The sequence below is a fragment of the Palaemon carinicauda genome, chromosome 5, assembly GCF_036898095.1.
Source record: "Palaemon carinicauda isolate YSFRI2023 chromosome 5, ASM3689809v2, whole genome shotgun sequence".
NCBI classification, from domain to species: Eukaryota; Metazoa; Arthropoda; class Malacostraca; order Decapoda; family Palaemonidae; genus Palaemon; species Palaemon carinicauda.
In genome coordinates this window covers 74,807,136-74,833,359 of record NC_090729.1, presented here as the reverse complement: position 1 = coordinate 74,833,359, position 26,224 = coordinate 74,807,136, and the positions used below count along the sequence as shown (strand labels likewise).

Here is a 26,224-nt window from a genome sequence, read left to right as displayed (position 1 = left end):
CTTTCCCATTGCACATGAAGTTTTCAAAATTATATCAATAATATAGCTAAAAAGAGGTTTACCATGACTACCTACTTGATAAAGGGGAGTTTACTTAACACAGTAATAAAGTTATAGTCATTCAAAAATTGAGGCAAACAAACAGTTACTATGGCTCCAAAGGAATTATAAATACCATGCCACTCATATATGAAATAACAGGCTGATCATAAGTGATTACTTCAGCAAGCAGAGGGATATTATCATCCAGATCCCAGCTGTTTTCTGCTTTGAGATTTGGTGGCAAAGTAGTGCAGACTAGATTTTGGAAATGCGAGTTTCCGCAGCAGGACTGAACTTGAGTAAATATAGAATGTAAGGTTCGAAGAGAGGATCTTGACTCCTTATGTGCTTAGCACCATCAGAAATCTTATCGAGTGGAGGCAAAATTTGACGAGTTATACAGTATGATTGTAAAAGGACAGTGGCTCCTCAATGTCCAAGTCTCAGCATTGATAATGTTTCTTTAACTCTGTATGACTTAAAATTTTAGGCGCGATTCTCGACAGCTAATTTACTTTTGAGAAACACATTAGGTCTGTGTCTTCAATTGCACAAAAAATGGGCTTATCAAGCAAGTCTTAAGATTTTCAGTGATCAATCTATTGTGAAAAAGTGTTTCAATTCTTTCATTCTGCCTTGTTCCGAGCATTATTCTCCTGTCTGGTCTTCAGCTGCTGATGCTCATCTTTGTTGGAAAAGAATTTAAGGTCTATTAAATTTCTTATTCCTGATCTAAATAATAATCTCTAGCATAGTCATTCAATTAGTTTGTTTTGCATGTTGCATAAGATTTTCTATAATTCTGATCATCTTTTACATTCAGATCTTTCAGGACAGTTCCATCCTGTTTGTAATCCTAGGCATGCAGTTAATTCTAATAGTCAGGCCTTCTCTATCATGAAGCTTAATACTATACAGTATTCTAGAAGTTTTATTTCAGCTGTGACTAAGTTGGGGAATGATCTTCCAAATTGGGTAGTTGAATAGGTAGCACTTCAAAAGTTCAAACTTGCATCAAATGTTTTTTTATATTGAACAAGCTCTCATAAGTCTATTTATAGTTTATATATGAAATGTCAGTTTTGATGCTGTTACTGTTTTTGAAAAATATTAATTGTTCATTTTTCTCATTTATTTATTTCCTTTTCCATTCTTCACTGGGCTATTTTTCCCCATTGGACTTATAGCATCTTGCTTTTCCAACTAAGGTTGTAGCTTAGCTAATAATACATACATACATACATATACCAAGGCACTTCCCCCAATTTTAGGGGGTAGCCGACATCAGACAAATGAAACAAAAAAGGGGACCTCTCCTCTCTACGTTCCTCCCAGCCTGACAAGGGACTCAACCGAGTTCGGTTGGTACTGCTAGGGTGCCACAGCCCACCCTCCCCCGTTATCCACCGCAGATGAAGCTTCATAACGCTGAATCCCCTACGTTTGATGCTGTTACTGTTTTTGAAAAATATCATCGATTGTTCATTTTTCTCATATTTATTTATTTCTTTTTCCTTTTCCTTTAGCTAATAATAAAAAATAATAAATAACAATAATAATAATAATAATAATAATAATAAATAAATAAATAATAATAGTAATACCCTAGTGTTCAAAATTGGGCGAGTTAGGCTAGACCTTCTGCCTTTGCCTGAAGACTCTCAGGCCTTCTGAGATTACACAAAATTAGTTATAATAAGAGTTCCTGAAACTCATTGCTATCAAAACTTAATAATGGCTGGAGTGGCATTATCGTCATCCCAACTATAAACAACTAACCTTGTCTTCTCCTTTAAAAAGCCCTTTTCTTTTATGTCTGACACTTTTCATTTTGTCAGAAACCATTTGAACATATTTTCCAATTAGATGAACAGTAAGGTCTTTGCATTTCTCATAACAATAACTTAAATCACAATATTAACCCAATCATGAGATACAAAGAGAATCAGGGTCATGTACACCCAAAAATAAAAAAAAAATAAAACTTTCAACAAACTACGGTAATTACTTGGAAAAACAAAGACATCCCGTACAATCAGTAATAACCAAATTACACCTGCTATTATTATTTTTACTATTATCATTATTATTATTATTATTAGATAAGCTACAACCTTAGTTGGAAAAGTAGGATGCTATAAGTCCAAGGGTTCCAACAAGGAAAAATAACCCTGTAAGAAAATAAACTACGAGAAGTAATGAACAATTAAAATAGAATATTTTAAGAACAGTAAAAATAAAATAAATCTTCCATATACTTTAAACTTAAAAAAATCAGGATAGAAAAATTAGATAGAATAATGTGTCAGAGTGTAACCTCAAGCAAGAGAACTCGACCCCTAGACAGTGGAAGACCATGATACAGAGGCTATGGCACTATCCAAGACTAAAGAACAAAGGTTTGATTTTGGAGTGTTTTGCCTAAAAGAGCTGCTTATCATAGATAAGTCTCTCTTCTACCCTTACTAATAGGAAAGTAGCCACTGAACTATTACAGAGTAGTAGTTAACAATTTGAGCGAAAACATGTTTGGTAATCTCTGTAGTGTCAAATGTATGAGGACAGATTAGAATGGAGAATAAATAAGCCAGACTATTCAGTACATGTTTGGACAAAGGAAAAATGAGCTGTAAACAGAGGGGTCCTATATAGTACTGTCTGGCCAGTCAAAGGACTCAATAAATCTCTAGCGGTAGTATCTCAATGGGTGGCTGGCGCCCTGAGGTAGTCTTAAGGTTATTGCCATTAGATCCTAAATTAACCATAGATGCTAGATTGTATCAATACCATACTAGAGGTCTAAGCCTATTGAAAGGAAAAAATTGGAAATATTTCAGGTTTTGGGGGAAAATGTCAGTATAAGTAGATTTCAAGATGAACACAAGGGGAGATTCACAAAAAATAACTATCAACCTACTGTCATTATGTAAATGTTAAGAATACACTGAATGTAATGTAGGCAGAGTCATATGAAAACATAGAAATAATAAATTTTCTATAAAAGTAAACTACTTAGATGCCCTCAGTTATGATTACCCTGATAACTCTACTCTTTTAATTTTATTATCATACTTATGTTATTATTTATAATTCATACTATTGTATAGTATTGCTTTCTTATCCTACAGTACCTTTGTTAATATTTTTTCTTGTCCTTACAATTCAGGGGTATGGCTAACGGTATGTCTGATCATTTTTTGGTGGAAGGAAAATTAGTTGTAGCAAAAGAGTGTGGAAATAAGAGTAGGTGGATGTAAAAGGGAGCTAGTGAGGGTTGAAGAGCTAATAAAACCGGGTGTAAAAAGTAAATATCAGGAAAGGTTGAAAATGACATATGACGAAGTGAAAGTAAGAGAAACTGGTAATTTAGAGGAGGAGTGGAAGTTAGTAAAAATGATATTTTGATTATAAAATAAATTTTTGAATATACTTACCCGGTGAATATATAATAGCTGACGTCTCGGACGGCTCGACAGAAAAACACAAAAACTCACGAGCGATCGCCATGAAGGTTGCGGGTGTGCCCACCAGCGCCAACTATCGGCCAGATACCGCATATACATGTAAACAGCTCCAGTTCTTCTCATCCCGCTGGGTCTCTATCGGGGAGGAAGGGGGGGCCTTTAATTTATATATTCATCGGGTAAGTATATTCAAAAATTTATTTTATAATCAAAATATCATTTTTAAATATTAAACTTAGCCGGTGAATATATAATAGCTGATTCACACCAATGGTGGTGGGTAGAGACCAGTATTAATACAATATAGGGGTATATGCTTAGAGTTTTTAACAGTTATATTATAACAAAACCCAAATAAATATAGGTACCTGGTAAGGAAGCTGACTTTGACGATTACTCTGCCTTGTTAGTCTGCTTTCCTCACGAAGCCCAGCCATCCTCTTAGGATGCTGAAAGACTCCCAGGAGCTGAAGTATCAAGGGCGGCAACCCATACAACAGGACCTCATCAAACCCCTAATCTGGGCGCTCTCAAGAAATGACATTTGACCACCCGCCAAATCAACCAGGATGCGAAAGGCTTCTTAGCCTTCCATACAACCCAAAAACAAGATTAAAAACATTTCAAGAGACAGATTAAAAGGATATTGGAATTAAGGGAATGTAGTTGTAGAACCCTCACCCACTACTGCACTCGCTGCAACGAATGGACCCAGTGTGTAGCAGTCCTCATAAAGAGTCTGGACATCTTTTAAGTAAAATGACGCGAATACCGACTTGCTTCTCCAAAAAGTCGCGTCCATAATACTTCGCAGAGATCTATTTTGCTTAAAGGCCATGGAAGTTGCTACAGTATAGCTCTTACTTCGTGTGTCTTAACCTTAAGCAAGCAACGGTCTTTTTCACTCAAGTGAGAATGAGCCTCTCGGATTAAAAATCTGATAAAATATGACAAAGCATTCTTTGACATAGGTAATGATGGCTTCTTAACTGAGCACCATAAGGCCTCAGATCCACCTCGTAAGGACTTAGTACGAGCTAAGTAGAACTTAAGAGCTCTAACTGGACACAGTACTCTTTCAAGTTCGTTGCCTACGATCTCTGACAGGCAAGGTATATCAAATGACTTAGGCCAAGGACGAGAAGGCAGTTCATTTTTGGCCAGGAAACCAAGCTGAAGTGAACATGTGGCTTTATCTGTGGAAAAGCCGATGTTCTTACTGAAGGCATGAATCTCACTGACCCTTTTAGCCGAAGCCAAGCACACTAAGAAAAGTGTCTTGAGGGTGAGATCCTTCAGGGAGGCTGAATGTAATGGCTCAAACCTGTCTGACATCAGGAACCTTAGGACCACGTCTAAGTTCCATCCAGGAGTTGCCATACGACGTTCCTTAGAGGTCTCGAAAGACTTAAGGAGATCTTGGAGATCTTTATTATTGGAAAGATCTAAGCCTTTATGTCGAAAGACCGAAGCCAACATGCTCCTGTAGCCCTTAATAGTGGGTGCTGAGAGGGAGCGAACATTTCTCAGATGTAAGAGAAAATCTGCGATTAGTGCTACAGAGGTACTGGAAGAGGACACAGATGCTGACTTGCACCAGTCTCGAAAGACTTCCCACTTCGACTGGTATACTTTGATGGTAGAAGCTCTCCTAGCTCTCGCAATCGCTCTGGCTGCCTCCTTCGAAAAGCCTCGAGCTCTTGAGAGTCTTTCGATAGTCTGAAGGCAGTCAGACGAAGCGCGGGGAGGCTTTGATGAAGATCCTTTACGTGGGGCTGTCGTAAGAGATCTATCCTTAGAGGAAGACTCCTTGGAATGTCTACCAGCCATTGAAGTACCTCTGTGAACCACTCTCTCGCGGGCCAGAGGGGAGCAACCAACGTCAACCTTGTCCCTTCGTGAGAGGCGAACTTCTGCAGTACCTTGTTGACTATCTTGAATGGTGGGAATGCATACAAGTCCAGGTGAGACCAGTCCAGTAGAAACGCGTCTATGTGGATCGCCTCTGGATCTGGGACTGGCGAGCAATAGATTGGGAGCCTTTTGGTCAACGAGGTGGCAAAGAGGTCTATGGTGGGTTGACCCCAAGTCACCCAAAGACTCTTGCACACGTCCTTGTGGAGGGTTCATTCCGTGGGGATCACCTGACCTCTCCGACTGAGACAGTCTGCCAAGACGTTCAAGTCCCCCTGGATGAATCTTGTCAACAGGGAGATGCCTCGATTTTTTTACCATATGAGGAGGTCCCTTGCGATCACGTACAGCGTGTGGGAGTGAGTGCCTCCTTGCTTGGAGATGTACGCCAAAGCTGTGGTGTTGTCTGAATTGACCTCTACCACTTTGTTTCGAAGAATGCTCTCGAAAATCATCAAGGCCAAGTGGACTGCTAATAGCTCCTTGCCGTTGATGTGCATGCTCTTCTGAACTGAGGTCCAAAGACCCGAGCATTCCCGACCGTCCAGAGTCGCACCCCAACCCAAATCCGACGCGTCTGAGAACAACACGTGGTTTGGGTTCTTGACTGCTAGGGACAGACCCTCTCTCAGACTGATGTTGCTGTCCCACCAGTTCAGGCATGCTTTTACTGGTTCGGAGACCGGGATTGATACAGCCTCTAAAGTCTTGCTCTTGTTCCAGTGAGTCTAGATGGAACTGGAGAGGGCGAAGGTGAAGTCTCCCTAGCGAGACAAACTCATCCAGGGATGACAGTCTCTCTACGAGACTCATCCAACTTCTTACTGAACTACGTTCTCTTTTCAGCATGAGTCGGACTTTGACTAGGGCTTGTTCTATTCGGGTGGCAGACGGAAAAGCCCGAAAAACTAGACTGCGAATCTCCATCCCCAAATATAGAATCGTCTGGGATGGAATCAGTTGGGACTTTTCTAAGTTGACCAAAAGTCCCAACTCCTTTGCCAGACCCAACGTCCAGTGTAGATCCTGCAGACAGCGATGACTGGACAATGCTCTGAGAAGCCAGTCGGCCAAGTACAGGGAGGCTCGAATTCCCGATAAATGAAGGAATTTTGCCACATTCCTCATGAGCCTCGTAAACACGAGAGGAGCAGGCCTGAGGCCGAAGCACAGTGCTCGAAACTGGTACACCACATTCCTGTAAACAAACCTCAGAAACGGTTGAGAATCCGGGTGTATAGGAATGTGGAAGTACGCATCTCGCAGGTCGAGAGAGACCATCCAGTCTCCCTCTCTGACCGCTGCTAAGACGGACTTCGTGGTCTCCATCGTAAATTTTGTTTTCGTAACAAAAACGTTGAGAGCACTGACGTCTAGCACTGGCCTCCAACCTCCTGTATGCTTTGGGACTAGGAAGAGACGGTTGTAAAACCGCGGTGATTGAAGGTCCGAGACTTTCACCACCGCTCCCTTCTCTAGCAACAGACACACTTCGTGATGTAGAGCTTGTCTCTTTGACTCCTCTCGATACCTGGGAGAGAGATCTATGGGAACTGTTACTAGAGGAGGTCTGCGTACAAAAGGTATTTTGTACCCCTCCTTGAGCAACAGAACAGACTCTTGGTCTGCACCCCTCTTCTCCCAGGCCTGCCAGAAGTTGTTCAGTCTGGCCCCTACCGCTGTCTGAGGATGTGGGCAGTCAGACTCTGCCACGGGAGGACTTGGCTCCTCTCCTCTTACCTCTCTTTCCCTCGTCACGAGAGCCTCCCCTGCTGGCAGCTCTGCCACGAAAGGGCGGGATAAACCTAGACGCAGGAGTCTCGATTCTGGGTCTCACAACAAAGGATGAAGAAGGAGCTCCCTTGCGAGCAGAGGAAGCCATCAGGTCATGTGTGTCCTTCTGCACAAGCGAAGCAGCAATGTCCTTAATCAGCTGTTGTGGAAAAAAGGCAGCCGATAAGGGAGCAAAGAGCAGTTCCGATCTTTGACAGGGAGTAACTCCTGCTGAAAGGAAAGAGCAAAGGGTTTCTCTCCTCTTCAAGACTCCCGACGTAAAGGTGGAGGCGAGCTCATTGGAGCCATCGCGGATGGCTGTGTCCATACAAGACATAATAAGTAAGGATACATCTTGGTCAGCAGATGAGATCTTCCTACTTAATGCTCCTAGAGACCAATCTAGAAAGTTAAAAACTTCAAAGGCCCTGTATACGCCTTTAAGGAGATGGTCAAGGTTTGGAGGACCAACAAATTTTCGAGCGTCTCATGGCCAGGCGACGGGGAGAGTCTACGAGGCTTGAGAAGTCACCCTGGGCAGAGGCAGGGACTCCCAAGCCGAGAACTTCTCCCGTGTCATACCAGACGCTCGATCTAGAAGCTAGCTTAAAAGGTGGGAAGGCAAAGGCCGTCTTCCCCAAACTCCTCCTGGTAACCAACCAGTCGCCTAGAAGACGTAAAGCCCTCTTAGAAGAGCAAGAAAGCACTAGCTTAGTAAAGGCAGGCTTGGTAGCAGCTAAGCCTAGCGCAAACTCAGACAGAGGCGAACGAGGAGCAACAGTAACAAAATGATCTGGGAAAAGATCCTTGAAAATCATCATGATTTTCTTAAAATCCATCGAAGGTTGTACAGCCTTAGGTTCTTCTACATCCGATAAAATGTCCAAAGGATTATCATTAGGAGGAGGATCAGCAACGTCCTCATCTGAAGGAACCTCGTCCGACAACTAATGAGTCTCAAGCAAGGGAGAGACCTGCCTTGGTGGCAATGCTTGACAAGCAGAGTCCACACGCAAAGGAGCATCAGTGGCAGTCCAGGACGCTACGTCATGTAACTGCTTAAAGGACTGACTAGCAACAACAACAGGAGCGGGAGGACGCTCGACGTTAACTCGAGACTGCCTTGACTGCCTAGATTGAGTAGTTAAAACAACTCTTGACTGCGGTGCTTGACGCTCAACGTAAAAAAAAGTCAACTTAGCTGGTTGGCGAACGTCCTGAACGTCAACACGAGCATGCGGCAGCGGCTGAACGTCCACAAGCGGCTGAAAGTCAACACGGGACTGCATCGAGTGAGGCTCTAAGTCACGTGACTGACGTGACTTTGTAACGTCCTGAACGTCAACAGGACGAGCAAAGGCTCGTTTGGGCGGCTGACGGCCAGGATCTCGATCAGCGTAACGGCGAGGATCATCGTGAACCTGCTCAGCAGTATACTCCTCCATAAGGGAGGCAAGCTTATTCTGCATATCCTGCAGGACAACCCATTTAGGATCAACGGGAGTGGGTACGGGTCGAGACGATGGTAACGTGTGACTGCAAAACATTGCCTAAACTAAGGCTCTCGGAGCCCGTGTTACGCTTCTCTTTAGGCGGCGAGCAGTCTTCCGATGACTACACAGGGTCAGAGCTGTCCCAATGGCTACAACCAGGACGCTGGACCTGTCCTGAAGGGACTGACTTCCGCTTTAAGGGTCTCGAAACCTTGCTCCACGGTTTCTTACGCGAGAAGCCTTCGGATGACGAGGAGAAAACCGCCTCGCTCGTCTTATGGTAGGGGCGGTCTTGACGAGACACGCCCGAAACCATAGAGGGAACGTCTGTTCGTTGGTTAAAGCCTCTCGTCCTACGACATTACTTCTCCCTGGTGCATGGGAGCTTGCAAGAGGTCTCGGACTAGGCGAACGACAAGCACGAACAGACGAACCCTCGGTCGCAACACTGATAACACTTTGTGCACTAATCACTTTCTCCCCACGATTTTCTAATGTGGCACTCTGACACTTCAACACTTTTACATCTGCCATGAGTTGATTACGGTCCGTAGCCAAAGATTCAACTCTCTCGCCCAACGCTTGAATGGCACGAAACATATCCCGAATTGATGGTTCATGAGTGCTAGTAGAGGGTTCAGGCACAACTACTACTGGGGAAGGATTAGGTTCAGGGGCATGGGAGGAGGAAAATTCTAATGATCTAGAGGAACTTCTCCTCACCCTATCTCTCTCTAGCTTACGAGAATACTTATCAAACTCTAGCCAGTCGAATTCCGAAAGTACCACGCACTCATCACACCGATCTCCTAATTGACAGGTTTTACCCCGGCAATTAGAACACACGGTATGTGGGTCGAGAGAGGCCTTTGGAAGACGTTTGTTACAATCCCTAGCATTACATTTACGAAATTTAGGAATTGGAGAAGGGTCAGCCATTTTGAAAAGTCAAAGAAAATCCAAAAACAATCCAAAGTCATCAACAATAAAATCTATCCAAAAAAGAGTTCAAGAGTTTTAATTGAAGATAAAAACACCTGCACTGCGAAAGCTCAAAACCAAAAAGAAGTACTTCACCAAGAATGACCAAAAACTCCAGGTCAACAGCGAGTAATGGAATCAACTTGTCGACAAGACCGACAGAAGAACTGGAGCTGTTTACATGTATATGCGGTATCTGGCCGATAGTTGGCGCTGGTGGGCACATCCGCAACCTTCATGGCGATCGCTCGCGAGTTTTTGTGTTTTTCTGTCGAGCCGTCCGAGACGTCAGCTATTATATATTCACCGGCTAAGTTTAATATTTAAAAGAAAATTTTGTTGGGATTGCAAGTGATGTGTGGCAAGGAGGTTGTTGGAGGCAGCATGAGGAAGGGCAGTGAATGGTGGAATGAAGGAGTGAAGGTAAAAGTGGAAGAGAAAAAGAGGGCTTTTGAAGAATGGCTGCAGAGTAATAGTGTAGAGAAGTATGTAAAATATAGAGAGAAAAATGTGGAAGTAAAGCGCAAGGTATGTGAGGCAAAGAGGGCAGCTGACCTGAGGTGGGGTCAGGGATTGGGTCAGTCATATGAACAGAATAAGAAGTAGTTTTGGAAAGAATTGAAGAGAGTAAGGAAGACTGGCACAAGAATTGAAGAGACAGTGAAAGATGGAAATGGAAGGTTGTTAAAAGGAGAGGAGGCAAGGAAAAGGTGGGCGGAATATTTTGAAAGTTTGCTGAATGTTGAGGATAATAGGGAGGAAGATATAAGGAAGATATAATTGCTGTTTCAGGTGTTGAGGTGCCAGTGATGGGAGATGAGAATGAGAGAGAGATTACAATAGAGGAAGTGAGGAGAGCACTAGATGAAACGAGAGTAGGAAAAGCTTCTGGTATGGATGGTGTGAAAGCTGAGAAGTTGAAGGAAGGGGGTGTGACTGTACTTGAATGGTTGGAGAGATTGTTTAATGTGTGTTTTGTGTTGTGAATGGTACCTGTAGATTGGGTTTGTGCATGTATTGTACCACTATATAAGGGTAAGGGAGATGTGCATGAGTGTTGTAATTCAAGAGGTATTAGTTTGTTGAGTGTAGTTGGAAAAGAGTAAGGTAGAGTAATGATTAATAGGATTAAGGATAAAACAGAGAATGCAATCTTGGAAGTACAGGGTGGTTTTAGAAGAGGTAGGGGTTGTATGAATGCAGATTTTTACAGTTAGGCAGATATGCGAGAAATATTTAGCAAAAGGTAAGGAGGTGTATGTTGTGTTTATGGATCTGGAGAAAGCATATGATAAGAGTTGATAGGGAAGCAATGTGGAATGTGATGAGGTTATATGGAGTTGGTGGAAGGTTGTTGCAAGCAGTGAAAAGTTTCTATAAAGGCAGTAAAGCATGTGTTAGAATAGGAAATGAAGTGAGTGATTGGTTTCCGGTGAGAGTGGGGCTGAGACAGGGATGTGTGATGTTGCCGTGGTTGTTTAACTTGTATGTTGATGGAGTGGTGAGAGAGGTGAATGCTCGAGTGCTTGGATGAGGATTAAAACTGGTAGGCGAGAATGACCATGAATGGAAGGTAAATCAGTAGTTGTTTGCGGATGATACTGTACTGGTAGCAGACACAGAAGAGAAGCTTGACCGACTAGTGACAGAATTTGGAAGGGTGTGTGAGAGAAGGAAGTTGAGAGTTAATGTGGGTAAGAGTAAGGTTAAGAGATGTACGAGAAGGGAAGGTGGTGCAAGATTGAATGTCATGTTGAATGGAGTTACTTGAGGAGGTGGATCAGTTTAAGTACTTGGGGGTCTGTTGATGCAGCAAATGGTGGAGTGGAAGCAAACATACGTCAGAGAGTGAATAAAGGTTGCAAAGTGTTGGGGGCAGTTAAGGGAGTAGTAAAAAAATAGAGGGTTGGGCATGAATGTAAAGAGAGTTCTATATGAGAAAGTGATTGTACCAACTGTGATGTATGGATCTGAGTTGTGGGGAATGAAAGTGATGGAGAGACAGAAATTGAATGTGTTTGAGATGAAGTGTCTAAGGAGTATGGCTGGTGTATCTCGAGTAGATAGGGTTAGGAACGAAGTGGTGAGGGAGAGAACGGGTGTAAGAAATGAGTTAGCGGCTAGACTGGATATGAATGTGTTGAGGTGGTTTGGCCATGTTGAGAGAATGGGAAATGGCTGTCTGCTAAAGAAGGTGATGAATGCAAGAGTTGATGGGAGAAGTACAAGAGGAAGGCCAAGGTTTGGGTGGATGGATGGTGTGAAGAAAGCTCTGGGTGATAGGAGGATAGATGTGAAAGAGGCAAGAGAGCGTGCTAGAAATAGGAATGAATGGCGAGCGATTGTGACGCAGTTCCGGTAGGCCCTGCTACTTCCTCCGGTGCCTTAGATGACCGCGGAGGTAGCAGCAGCAGGGGATTCAGCATTATGAAGCTTCATCTGTGGTGGATAATGTGGGAGGTTGGGCTGTGGCACCCTAGCAGTACCAGCTGAACTCGGTTGAGTCCCTGGTTAGGCTGGAAGAACGTAGAGAGTAGAGGTCCCCTTTTTTTTGTTTTGTTTCATTGTTGATGTCGGCTACCCCCCAAAATTGGGGGAAGTGCCTTTGGTATATGTATGTATGTACAATTCAGTTTTAACACTTTGATTTGCTTTCCTGTTTTAAATTATTTCCTTATGTATATAATATAGGTTAAAAACCAGTAATATTGTTTGACATTTATTAGTCAAAAGAATTTGTAGCAAAGGAATCCAAAATTTTGTTGTATTTATAAATCAAGTTACACAAAAGAAAACTTTGTATAGCAAAACCATATTTCAAAAAAAAAAAAGTTGAGTTTTCCAACTTAAAACAAATCTTACTAGTTATAAATTAGGTATCCTTCACACCATATGAATAGTATAGATATTTTTTTTGTCAAAATTAAATGGTAATTGATCTCAATCATTCTTAATCCCTTTCTGCAATAGAAGTTAGATGGTAGTCAATTTCTTGCTCTGTCAAGGTTCTGAAATGAGAAAGAACAATGAATTACTTACTGACACAATAGTTTATTGCATTGACTAATAGAACAAAATACACCATGTTCTTTCAGTTTAGTTTAGTATTAAAAACTTGACTGAAATCTAAATTATCAGCAGCATTTCAAATAAGAGTATTCTACATACATTTAGCTACACAGTAATTCTGTAAGTCATAATTTATTTTTCACATTTTTATCATCCTGATAGTTACTCTTGCATTTTTCTTTCTTCCAAACTTTACAGCATATAGGTCAACAACTAAAACCCTAAAAAAACATTTCTGACTTTTTCTTCACTTGTAAATGGCAATGCTATCAACCTACTTGATAATATTACTGGCATTAAAAAAAATCACAAAAACTTCAACTTCCAAAAAAGATTTATCTACTGATCACTAATGTTTTCTTGCATAATGAAAATATTCTTACTAGGAAGTAATTATCTTAAAATTCTTAACCATAATGTACATAATCCAATCTTCCAATAATAGAAACTAGACAATATAAAAGAAGCTTAATAATCTCACAAATTTCAGCCATATCTTCACAATAACACCTATCTTTAACTGAAACTGGACACCACAAATGTATCAATGCTAGATTATGAATAAAAAAGAAATTTTAGAGCAATTTGTATTCTTCCTATCTATCCAAACCCAGAGTCATTTAATTGGGTTACTTCTGGGTGAAGCCAGTTACAGCTAGTTGAAGAATTATTGAGGGTCTGGCAGCCTGGTATGGTTACCTCCCCTTTCTTGTACAGTATAGGTTGATATGATGTTGCTCACAGCTGATCATTCACTCTAATTCTGGCCAGGACTTGCCTGTGGATTCAGCAGGATGTAAACATTAAATGACTGGTTTGTATAACAAACAAACTATTTTTCAAATTTGTAGCTCGTTCCTATGGGGATATAAAGGGAATAATTTAATTAGGGAGAATTCCTTAGGTGGGCGATCGCCGCTCGCTAGGCCGGCGCTCCTATCGCTGCTCGCTAGGCCGGCGCTCCTATCGCTGCTCGCTACGCAAGCGCTCCAATCGTCAATCGCCGATCGCTAAGCTAGCCCTCCAATCGCTGATCGCTAAGCTAGCCCTCCAATCGCTCATCGCTAAGCTAGCGCTCCAATCGCTGATCACTAAGATAGCACTCCAATCGCTGATCGCTATGCTAGCGCTCTGATCGCTCATCACTAGCTAGCACTTCAATCACTGATTGCTAGCAAGCACTTCGATCACTGATTGCTAGCAAGCACTCCGATCGCTCATCACTAGCTAGCACTCTGATCGCTCCTCGCTAGCTCGTCTTTCTCCAATCATTGAACTCCAGTCTTGCCGATGGCTCAATCGCCAATCCTTTGCTCGCCAGCTGGCTAATCACCGACCACAGATCGCTAACGTGCCGATCGCTAGCTCGTCTTTCACCGAAAGCCAATCATCAGACTGCTGATTGCTAGCTCGCCAATTGCCCATTGCTGATCGCTGTCCGGCGCTCTGATCGCTGATCGCTGTCCGGCGCTCTGATCGCTGATCGCTGTCCGGCGCTGGGATCGCTGATCGCTGTCCGGCGCTGGGATCGCTGATCGCTGTCCGGCGCTGGGATCGCTGATCGCTGTCCGGCGCTGGGATCGCTGATCGCTGTCCGGCGCTGGGATCGCTGATCGCTGTCCGGCGCTGGGATCGCTGATCGCTGTCCGGCGCTCCGATCGCTGATCGCTGTCCGGCGCTCCGATCGCTGATCGCTGTCCGGCGCTGGGATCGCTGATCGCTGTCCGGAGCTCCGATCGCTGATCGCTGTCCGGCGCTGGGATCGCTGATCGCTGTCCGGCGCTGGGATCGCTGATCGCTGTCCGGCGCTCCGATCGCTGATCGCTGTCCAGCGCTCCGATCGCTGATCGCTGTCCGGCGCTCCGATCGCTGACTGGTGTCCGGCGCTCTGATCGCTGATCGTTGTCAGGCGCTCAGATCGCTGACCGGTGTCTGGAGCTCCGATCGCTAATTGTCGTCCAGCGCTCCGATCGCTGATCGCCGTCCAACACTCCGATCGCTGATCACTGTTCAGTGTTCCGATCGCTGATCACTGTTCAGTGTTCCGATCGCTGATCGCTGTCAAGCATTCTGATTGCTGTCCAGTGCTCAGATCGCTGATCGCTGTCCGGCGCTCCGATCGCTGTCCGGCACTCCGATCGCTGATCGCTAAGCTAGCCCTCCAATCGCTGATCACTAAGATAGCACTCCAATCGCCAATCGCTATGCTTGCGCTCTGATCGCTCATCACTAGCTAGCACTTCAATCACTGATTGCTAGCAAGCACTTCGATCACTGATTGCTAGCAAGCACTCCGATCGCTCATCACTAGCTAGCACTCTGATCGCTCCTCGCTAACTCGTCTTTCTCCAATCATTGAACTCCAGTCTTGCCGATGGCTCAATTGCCAATCCTTAGCTCGCCAGCTGGCTAATCACCGACCACAGATCGCTAACGTGCCGATCGCTAGCTCGTCTTTCACCGAAAGCCAATCATCAGACTGCTGATTGCTAGCTCGCCAATTGCCCATTGCTGATCGCTGTCCGGCGCTCTGATCGCTAATCGCTGTCCGGCGCTGGGATCGGTGATCGCTGTCCGGCGCTCCGATCGGTGATCGCTGTCCGGCGCTGGGATCGCTGATCGCTGTCCGGCGCTCCGATCGCTGATCGCTGTCCGGCGCTCCGAACGCTGATCGCTGTCCGGCGCTCCAATCGCTGATCGCTGACAGGCGCTCTGATCGCTGTCCGGCGCTCCGATCGCTGATTGCTGTCCGGCGCTCCGATCGCTGACCGGTGTCTGGAGCTCCAATCGCTAATTGTCGTCCAGAGCTCCGATCGCTGATCGCTGTTCAGTGCTCCGATCGCTGATTGCTGTCCAGTGCTCAGATCGCTGATCGCTGTCCGGCGCTCCGATCGCTGTCCGGCGCTCCGATCGCTGTCCGGCGCTCCGATCGCTGTCTGGCACTCCGATCCCTGTCTGGCGCTACGATCGCTGATCGCTGTTCGGCGCTCCGATTGCTGACCGGTGTCTGGTGCTCCGATCGCTGATCACCGTCCAATGCTCCGATCGCTGATCGCTGTCCACTGCTCCGAGTGCTGATCGCTGTCCACTGCTCCGAGCGCTGATCGCTGTCAAGCGCTCTGATTGCTGTCCAGTGCTCAGATCGCTGATCGCTGTCTGGCGAACCTTACTTTAGCCATCCGTTTCTTGATCGCCAGCAATCTGAACGTCCTCTCAGAGATCCGGGCGCTGATCCACAATCTCTGGCTCTCCCATCACCAACTAGTCAATCGTCGAACCATACTGCTGTTCCGTAGCTTATCTGATCATATGCCAGCTCGACCAATTTGTGGCCCTCTGATCGTTAGCTCATTGATTACCAGACTACTTTTCCAGCTCAACGGTTGCCAGCCTGCCTTGCCAGCTAATCGGTGATCAACCTACCTTGCCAGCTCAATGTTTGAAAGTTCAACGGTTGCCGATCGTAAGTCAGCGATCGCCGTTTGTCTGCTTGTGCTTTCCCCAATCATACGATCTCCGATCCCAAATAGGCATCTTACTGATCACCTCTCGCCTGTGACCTCAGACTCTCCTAGCTTGTCGTTCTCCTGCCTTACAGCCCTAGTTGGACCAACCTCTCCTCACCACCTATTCTTCAACAAACTCCAATTCATGACTCTCTAGCTAGTTCCAACTACCCAAGTGGTCATCCTTCAATGACCCGTCAGCATGCTGTATGTCCATTTGCCATTCAACAATGGTTACCTCCTCGTGGATTTATCTAGCGGGTCACCATTCCCCTTCGGCTCTTCGATCGCCAACTCGCTGATCATCGTGTCAACCCAATGATCAACGGCAGATCACCACTCACCGACTGAACAGGCAGCCTTCGTCTGCTCGTCAGTCACCATCTCTGGCTCAAAGATTGCTGATTCGCCAATCATCAAAAGCTCGCTCACTGCTCGCCATCACACCAATTCAATAAACGATCGGCAGTCCCCATCACAATCTTGTCATCAGGTGACTACTTACGAGCACTCTCAACTGCATAGCGGCCACGATAACCAGCCCTTGACCATCATTAACATCGCCACAATGACGCTGTTCTAAGGAACATTATCATCCCCTGACAGGCTGCAAGGTAAGGTCAAGCATTGCCTTGCCCAATTTTTCATCAGTTAAGGCTGAGTTCTCTCACAGAGAAGTCCTTACGCAGAGTATTGCATCCCGTTCACTCGTCTTTCCCTCAACAGGTCAAGACCTTGTTGACGCTGCGTCAACAAGCTCCTATGCGATGGGATCTGCAAAGGAGCAGGCCCTTCAGGCTGAAGTCCACACCATGTTGGAGAAGGTTGGACAAGTAGTAAGACCACAGGTCTTCATGTGCATGCTGGACCTGAAGGATGCGTATTTCCAGATCCCAAACCATTCATCTTCAAGGAAGTATCAGAGATTAAGTCTAGACAAAATGAAATACCAGTTGAGGGCACTGTGCTTTGGTCTTTTCACAGAACCCTCATCTTCACCAGAGTGTTCGCCCTAGTATCATCTTGGGCTCATAGGATCGGCATCTGTCTCCTAAGTTATCTGATAGACTGGCTGATCCTAGCAGACTAGGTGGCAACCCTTCTTCAGTACTGAGACAAACTTCTGAGGTTTTGCCAAGACTTGGTGATCATGGTAAACCTCAAAGTTCTTCTCTGCTTCTCACTCTAGACTAGTATACCTAGGAATGATGTTAGACACCAATTTCCACAATGCCGCCTTATCAGAAGACAGTATAACGAGGTTGAGAAAGGTCGCAAGAACTCTTCTCAAGACGAGAACTCTCAGCCCAGAAGTGGCTATGTCTCATCGGACACCTATCATTTCTGGCCCGTCTAGTTCCCAACCGCCGCCTCAGAATTCGATCTCTCCAGCGGCGGCGAGTCCAACTGGAATCAGGCCTTTGATTCCCAACATTCTGATCCCCATGGGACCAGAGGAACAGACAGACCTCAAGTGGTAGGTGGCAGACGATAATCTGCAGAGGGGTATAGATCTTCTCCTCCTCCCTCAGACTTGATACTGTTTTTGGACACATCAAAAGAAGCATGGGGGACCAACGTGCTGCACCACACGACCTTATGCCTCTGGCCAGAGTCCGAAAAGTACTTTCACATATATCTCCTAGAGATGAAGGCCATCTTTCTGGTCGTTCAACAGTCCCATCAGTTCCTAGCAAGCCACTTGGTGATGGTGATGAGCGACATCACCACAGTAGTGGCTCACATCAACAAACAAGGGGGTACTTGTTCGCAGCAAGTATCCCATCTAGCAGTAAAAATACAGATATAGGCCAAAATTCACTCGATACTACTATCGGCACGCTACATTCCAGGCAAAAGGAATGTACTCGCCAACAACCTGAATAGAGCATCTCTGATACTGAGAACCGAGTGGTCTTTGGATCATCTAGTAGCCAGCAAAGTCCTGACTTTGTGGAGTTCTCCAACTGTGGATCTCTTCTCAACAGCCCCGAACTTCAGGCTTCCGTTATACTACTCCCCAGTCCCAGACCCCAAGGTTCTCTGGTAAGATGCATTCCAACAACGATGGGGACGACGACAATGTTTACGCCTTTCCCACATTCTGCCTGATGAGAAGGGTACTCAATAAGGCCAAAACATAGGTCAACCTCTTGAAGGCTCTCATAGCTCCGCTATGGCATCATGCGAAATGGTTTCTGGACCTTCTGCACCTCCTGACGGAGCCTCCAAGAGAACTCCCTCCACGACACTATCTACTCAGACCACCACACATCAATATCTATCAAAAAACTGTAGTTTCGCAACGACTGCACGCCTGGAGACTACCCAGCACCTCCTCAATCAGAAAGGATTTTTGCAACAAATTGCATACACGGTCTAGGTATCTGTGGAAATCCCCAGCAGCAGTTTACCAGGCAAGGTTGAACATCTTCTGTGGTTGCTGTCATGAAAGGGTTATCTCTCTACTCGATGCCACTATTCCAGCAATAAATAATTTCTTTGATATCTACGGTAGGTGAGAAGCCTTTCAGTTTCGGCAGTGAAAGGCTATTGCTCAGCTTTTAGCCTTGCCTTCAAACTGAAAGGAAGGGTTATCCCCTCATCGCTAGATCTTTCCTTATACATACGGACTCATGAACTTATCTGTCCTCAGTCTGAAGTGAGACCTCCCCCTCAGACCATGGTTCGAGTTCTCCGTTCTCTAAAGAGAAATCCCTATGAACCACTATGCCAGGCAACAGCTCACCACCTGGCTTGGGAGACAGCGTTCCTACTCGCTTTGACTTTAGCCAAACGGGTCAGTGAACTTCATGGTAATGTTCAGCTTCATCCCTGAGTATGTTGCCAAGACTCAGAATCCAGGGGTGACGGATCCTAAATTTGACCCCTTCCGGATAATGAGTCGCCGCTTCGTAACTGACGATCCAGATCATCTGTTACTGTGCCCAGTGAGGAGTTTGAGGCTCTACCTCGGAGAACAGCCGCAGCCCACCCTCAGGTGCCTTCGTTTGTCGTTAGCACCGGGGGAGACGAGGAGGATCACCAAAAACACCATCTCTGCATGGATTCAGTCATCAATAACGCTCTGAATCCAGATCCTCCTCCAACAAGTCGACCCAGAGCTCACGATGTCAGGAGCATAACTATGTCCCTGGCCTTCAAAAGAGATTACCCTATGATGCAGGTTCTGCAAGCAAGGGTGTGAAAGCACCAGACGACTTTCACAGCCCATTACCTGCAAGACGTGACCCACAGGAGCTCGATACGATCTCTACCGGTCCTGTGGTGGCTGCACAACAGCTGGTTGAATACCTCAAGCTCCTTTTTGGACAAGTAACAGAAGGTTGAGGGCACTGTTACCCAGTTTTAGTCAGCATTAATTAAAGAAATGACTGGCTCTCTCCTTTCTTCATCCACCCACTCTTGGGGAAAGCAGCATACTGTGGTCTCTGCACAAGCTGGCCTCAACCACTCAGGTAAACCATGCTCCCTTGTGTACCGAGTATTGTGTCAATACTGTCACGTCCCCATACCCTAGCAAGGTAGTATTGGGAAAGTCTTGGTTAACTCGGTCATTTCCTACAGAGACTCTGAATAACTTGTACCTTGACAGTCACATGCTAATATCTCAACACAAAGCTTACGTAGCCCGCAACGCAAGGTTTAGCGAGGTGTTAGGGTTTCCTTATTTTTGGTACTAACCTTATTATAAAAGACGACCTCGGGTAAAGCCAAAAAGCCAGATTGGCAGGGACATCCACCCTCCTAATGACCGAGTCACCCCTATAATTAGCGAAGGTTTGTATTTCTGTTACGGAACAAATGACAAATTCGGAGATAATTTGTATTTTTCCTAACAATACAACCCTTAGCTATTTATACAAACTTACTCACTGACCCTGTCCCCCTTGAAGCCCTACCAACTCCAAGCAAAATGAAGCACAGTCACAGGTGTATGAGTGAAAGGGGTAGCTAGCTATCCCCCTAACCCCCGCTGACTAGCGGGATGCGTAGTAACCCCTCGTTAAATTTTAATGGCTCGTCCTTTCAGCTTCGCCGAAAGTAATACCCCTTTACATAGCTAAAGGTTTGACCTTTAGGAAAAATACAAATTATCTCCGAATTTGTCCTATTGGCTGTGCACTTTGGGCTTACAAAATTTCCTTATTACTCATATGGCCGGGATGTAAAAGTTGTTACTGACCATAAGCCCTTGGTGTCAATCATAGGGAAACAACTAGATAAGGCACCCAGGAGACTGCAAAATCTCCTACTTCGCACCATAGAGAATACATTTGACCAAGTCTACTGTACAGGCAAAGACATACCTGTAGCAGATACATTTTTTTGTAATCCATTAACTAGAATGTAGCAGATACATTTTTTTGTAATCCATTAACTACAACACAAAATGGATAAGTTGTTCCCTCTATTTTCACTCTGCCAGTTCATAAGGAGAGCCTGGCAAAACTTCAAGCGGCAACTGCTCTTGCTGAATCTCTCATTACCCTGAAGAATATAATTCAAAGTGGATGGCACGAACACAAGGACAAAGACGACCTGAGTACCCGTCGTTACTTTGATCATCGTGATGAAATATCGGTTCATGATGGAGATATCTCACGAGGAGAAAGAATAGTGATACCAAGATCTCTCCCACCAGAAGTCGAGACTTCAGTCCACTCAAGTAACATGGGAATTAATTCCTGTCTGAGAATATCAAGGGAATCCCTCTACTGCCCAGGTATGTCCAAGGATATCCAGCAATTTGTTGAGCAGTGCTCAACTTGTGCTATGCATTCTACGAAGCAACAAACAGAACCTCTTATCCTCAAATAAATACCCTCAGGATTGTGGTGCCCGATGTGGTAACGTCCCTGACTGGTGAACACCAGACTGGGGTTCATGTCCCACTCAAACTCGTTAGTTTCTTTAGTCGCTGCAACATCACCATCCTTGTAAGCTAAGGATGAGGGGGGGAGCCTATGGGTCTATATGCTGAGTCATCAGCAGCCATTGCCTAGCCGTCCTTGGTCCAGCTTGGGTGAAAAGGGGGCTTGGGCAATGATCAAATGTATATATGGTCAGTCTCTAGGGCATTGTCCTGCTTGATAAGGCAATGTCACTGTCCCTTGCCTCTGCCATTCATGAGCAACCTTTACAAAAATTAAATCCCTTCAGCATGGTTGCAATAGATCTCTTTCATGTAAGAGGAAAAGAATATCTTGCACTGGCTAATCTATACAGTAACTTTACTAAAATTAATTACTTGACATAAACTTCTGAGAATATGAGGATACTGAAGCAACATTTTGCCCGTTATGGAAAACCAAATGTTGTATATAGTGACTATGGTCAACAGTATACGTCATCATATTTTGCTAAGTTTGCAGAAAAATGACAATTCCAGCATGACACATCAAGCCCTGGGAATGCCCAGTCAAATGGTATCACTGAGGTGGCTGTAAAATCTGTCAAATCAATGATGCTGAAATCCACAGATAATGGGGAGGACCTCTATCTACGTCTAATGAGTTTACGCAACACGCCTACTGAAGGACTGTCATCAAGCCCTAGTCAACGCTTACTCGGGAGGAAGACTCGGGCAATAATACCCGTCCTGGAGGACTCATTAAGACTGAAACCCCTTCCCTGCAAAAGGGATCGCATGGATCTCAAGAAAAACAAGTCCGCTCAGTATGGTCGATACAAGTCCCTCAAACCCCGTCACAAGGTGATCATGTGACGATCTAACCTATTCACCCAAGTCAGAAGACCTGGAATAAAGAAATTATGACAAATCACATATCTGCCCGCTCCTATGAAGTGACGACTAACAGTGGGACAGACTGTATTCAGGAAGAGCTGTCGCCTGCTGAGACCAGTGGCAGATCAGACGGTTATATGTGACACAACTGAGAGTGAAACATTTAATACACCTGTGTAAGACCAGGCTGCTACACCTATGTTACATCTCTGATAAGTATATTATATAGAAGTTTCATTTATCCAGACATTTTACATATGCATGGTAAAAATTAGCTAGGCAGATGTTGTGTGATGTATATGCTAGATGGCAGCACCTGTAAGTTTTTACACAGAGCCCTCTTTTAGTGGGCAGCCACTGTTAGTGAGAATAAACGATGTTAGCATAACAATCGTTTTACCTTTCTTCCAAGAACGAAACAAATGAGACCATTTGTTTTTAAGTAATGTTATTAAAGAATGAAGATTCTAAAGTCGCAAGGTTTGGCTGGGCGTCCATTCACCCCGCTCGTGTTGCACTTGAGCAACCCACTGTTTTCTTAACAATTCATGCATTGGGAAGAAATACAGGAGATATTTAAACCACCTGCATTAGAGCACCCAACTGCAACACACCAGCGAGGCATTACAATGCATAAAAAGTAAAAAAAATTGATACAAAATCATTTTCCAACAAGTAAAATCTTCTGTTCTGGCAAACCTAGATACATCCCTTCTAGCTGAAGTCTCTATGTAACGTCACAGCTACTTTCCGCTTAGCGGCCAAAATGGAACGGCACATTTATGGTGCGAAAATAAGTTGTCAAAAGCCCGGCAATAAAGCTCCAATACAAAATAACATGGGAGTTGATCAAAACCAAACCCAATCATTTGTTTCTGCTATGGTAGTTCTTTTTAAAAGAAAGCTTACCATGTCAGGACCCCTTTAAAATCACAAATTTTAAGTAATTTGTATTTTTCCTAACAGTACTTACCTCGAACTACTTTCTTAGGAGTATCTGGGATCTCCTCCCAACCGACCTGAGTTTTGTGTAGTTTACCCTACTCCCGTTTTCTATGAGGGGTAACCTCAGGTGGTGGGATACGCGCCCTGAGGCGACCCCGGGTTAGAGAGCATGCTTGCTCAGGTCTCGATCCCCAGTAAGTTCTCTGGTCGCGTTGCGATAACATCATTTAAGCACAAGCCATACCTCTCGATAAGTACCTACGACAGTAGTTGTGGCTTGCATGGTTACTTCACTGTATGTCAACTGCCAAAGGTTGGAAACAATTTATGGGGTCTAATCTGTTACAGCTAATAATGAAAATGGAGTTTGTCCCCTTCACTACAATAAAACATGACAGGTACATTGGTGTATGACATACTAGGTACATAGTATACAAATACAAACCTTACGAAAGTTAACATAATTCTTTTATCCTACCAAAGATGGTTGTATATCACACCCAAGGAATATTTTACTAAAAAATGTTCTTTCTTTAATTTTATCACCTCCTCTCTCTTTCTTCAACCAAGAGTCTGTTACTGGCTAGGCGAGATATGATAATAGCTACATCTCTAAGCTGGGAGAGGAGGAGGAATGTCTCCGTAGGGAATGTCGCCATTGCCTAAAGAGTGGTGTGATCATGCAAGGTAACATTAAAACACACTAAAATATCCCTTATACAATCAGGAATAAAGGCTAGAATACCAAAGTCTTCATTAGATAACTGAAGAAAGACAGAGGGGCTAAACTTAAGGTTTTTTTTTCTAGTAGGCTAAAGTAATATCCTTAGGTGTAATATACGACCATATGTCGTACTCTTTCATAGTCTGAATAAAGGATTTTAACTTCCATACGGTTTATGTTTGTAAATGATGTCATTGTAGTGGAGGGGTTAAGCAATGCCTTTAGTTGCAGCAATAATGTATCAAAAGCCTGATGACGATGTTAAGTAACTTTAAGCTATTCAACAGGCTATTTTTTTTTTCAAGTAGTTCCACCTACTGAGAATCCATGGCAATGACAAAATGATAAGCCTGGAGTGTTACCCAATAAGATCGGTCAAAGTTAAGGACTTGAAAAGAATGGAGGAGAGTTAAAGCAATTGCTTCAAGTCTTGGATCTCAACCAATATTCTTCAACAAGGAAAACAGCATATTCTCTGGTTGGAAATTGAAGTATATTGGCATTAATCAAGCAGACTCCAATATCCATGTGATACATTAATTTTCACCAAATGCAGCAGACAGTTGTCTGCACACTCAAAAGTCTGCTTCCTTAAAGATAATCAAACTTTGATACATGGATCTTGGCATTTGAGCTAAAAAAAAAAAAAAAAAATAGTATCAAGTATTTTCAGAAAGGTCCATGAAAGTCCCCTTCACCTCCACAATAGTGTATCTTCTTATTCCCAAGAGGCATTTCCCAACGCCAGGTCGCTATATGAACTTCTTCACATTTTTTGTTACTGAAACTCGGAATGCAGGGTATTTTATACTAAAATGTTTGTAACTTTGAGGTAGGTTGCCCAGCTACATAATTGGCTGATCAGTAATTAGTAAGCCATTTACTACTAACTTTGATGCCAAGAATGAAATGATTAAAAGTCATGATTACACGACTACTGGTTTTGCCATTTCTTCTCTGCCCTGAGCCATGAGTAGTGAGAATGATTATCTGTTCAGTCCAATAACAGCAATTCAACACTAAATGGAGTTAAGAAACAAAGAGGTGATAAAACTAAATTTTTCCTCCCTCCATACTTAAGAAAAAGGAAGTTTTGAGAATTCCTTTTATTTTGGTTAAAGTAAGTTATCCAAGTAAAGAACAATACAGAAATCTCGCGACAGCAAAATATGCATGTGATTGTGGCTTTCCCCATATCAAAATAGTACAGTAATCATTTTTGAAGGCAGGTACCTGGCAGTTCATTTCTGATCTTACTGAATTAAGTTTATGGGATATTACGCACAATTGCTTGGAGTTACTGTCATGGGGGGCCTATATTTATGAGCCAAAATTTTATCATATGGGAACATGTTGGGAGTTATCATCATCTGCTTCTTATCCCTATCCTCATTTCTATTTATACAGAATTAGACAGTAATAGTATAGCACTTCAGATTACCATACATCATAAAATCAGTTTTTAATACATATTGAAAACAACATATATAGAACACATAACCCCTAGTATATCAAGATCACTGAACCTTACCTGAATTTAGGATCATCTTTTGAGACCACAGCTACCTCTATTTCTGTGGGCTTGAAATCAGCTGAAAGCACTTGCATAAGACATGTAATAGCAAGTTGAATCACCTCATCGTGGCCATACGATGTCTTCTTGCGATATCTGATGGTGTCAAAGATTAGCAATGATCATTATCATAAAATATATAAGCTTCAAGCAATCTTTCTGAAGACTACTCAATATTTTTGACATCCCTATACTCGGAAGCTCTTATTTGCAATTATAAACTTTTTTTTTTACCTTGAAAGCTATGAGAATTAAAAACAAAAAAGTTTAATTCTATTAGAAAATTGCTTATTCAAATATTTAGCCAAGATTAATACTCATATTAGTTCTGTAGAGCAAGCTATTAAAAATCTTATTTTTTCTTTTACACTACATAGTTCACGTTACTGTAGCTTAGTTTTAGTTTGCAAATTATGTTTATTTTGATGAATCTTCCCCGAGATTACTATAGTGTAGTTCCAAATTGTCAAGGGCAGAGGGAAAGTGGTAAAACAATAAAATATTTCTATAAGTATTATCTTTAAATATGAAAAAAAATAGAAAAAATAAAATTGTAAATAAACTTTTTGTCACATGTACCAGATGCCCTTCTTCATTAATGATAGTACTAAAGACAAGAGCACACTTTCAGTTTTAGTCATTAAATGAGAAGTTGGCATTCCACAGGATCAAAAAAAAAAAAAAAAAAATAAATTCATAGACAAGGATATACCATAAAAAAATACCAAAATACCTTTGACTACAATTGAACTTCATGTATTCTGGATAATCAAAATCCTAACAATACAACATATACAGGGAGAAAGACACTAACCTACAACAAAATAAAAACCAAGAAAGAAGTAATCAGAACACCAACGTGCATATCTAGCACTTATAATATATGAATTCCTCACACAAAAATCTATTTTTATGATACTGCTAGGTAGGTCAATTATCCTAATATTTATGAAGTGTAAGGCTGTACTAG

The 26,224-nt window shown here is 43.5% G+C and overlaps 1 protein-coding gene across 1 annotated transcript in view; it reads right to left on the bottom strand.

Moving 5' to 3' along the window:
• Window positions 1-12,373: 12,373 nt before the first annotated feature.
• The window catches only part of LOC137640974 (proteasome subunit alpha type-6-like), a 47,487-nt gene continuing 33,636 nt past the window's right edge, over window positions 12,374-26,224 (bottom strand). The window contains exons 7-8 of the mRNA XM_068373431.1: window positions 25,213-25,350; window positions 12,374-12,675 (exon numbers count right to left, since the gene is read on the bottom strand). Of these exons, the coding sequence (XP_068229532.1) occupies window positions 12,618-12,675; window positions 25,213-25,350 (196 nt within the window). The 3' untranslated portion in view covers window positions 12,374-12,617. The remainder of the gene's footprint in view (window positions 12,676-25,212; window positions 25,351-26,224) is intronic.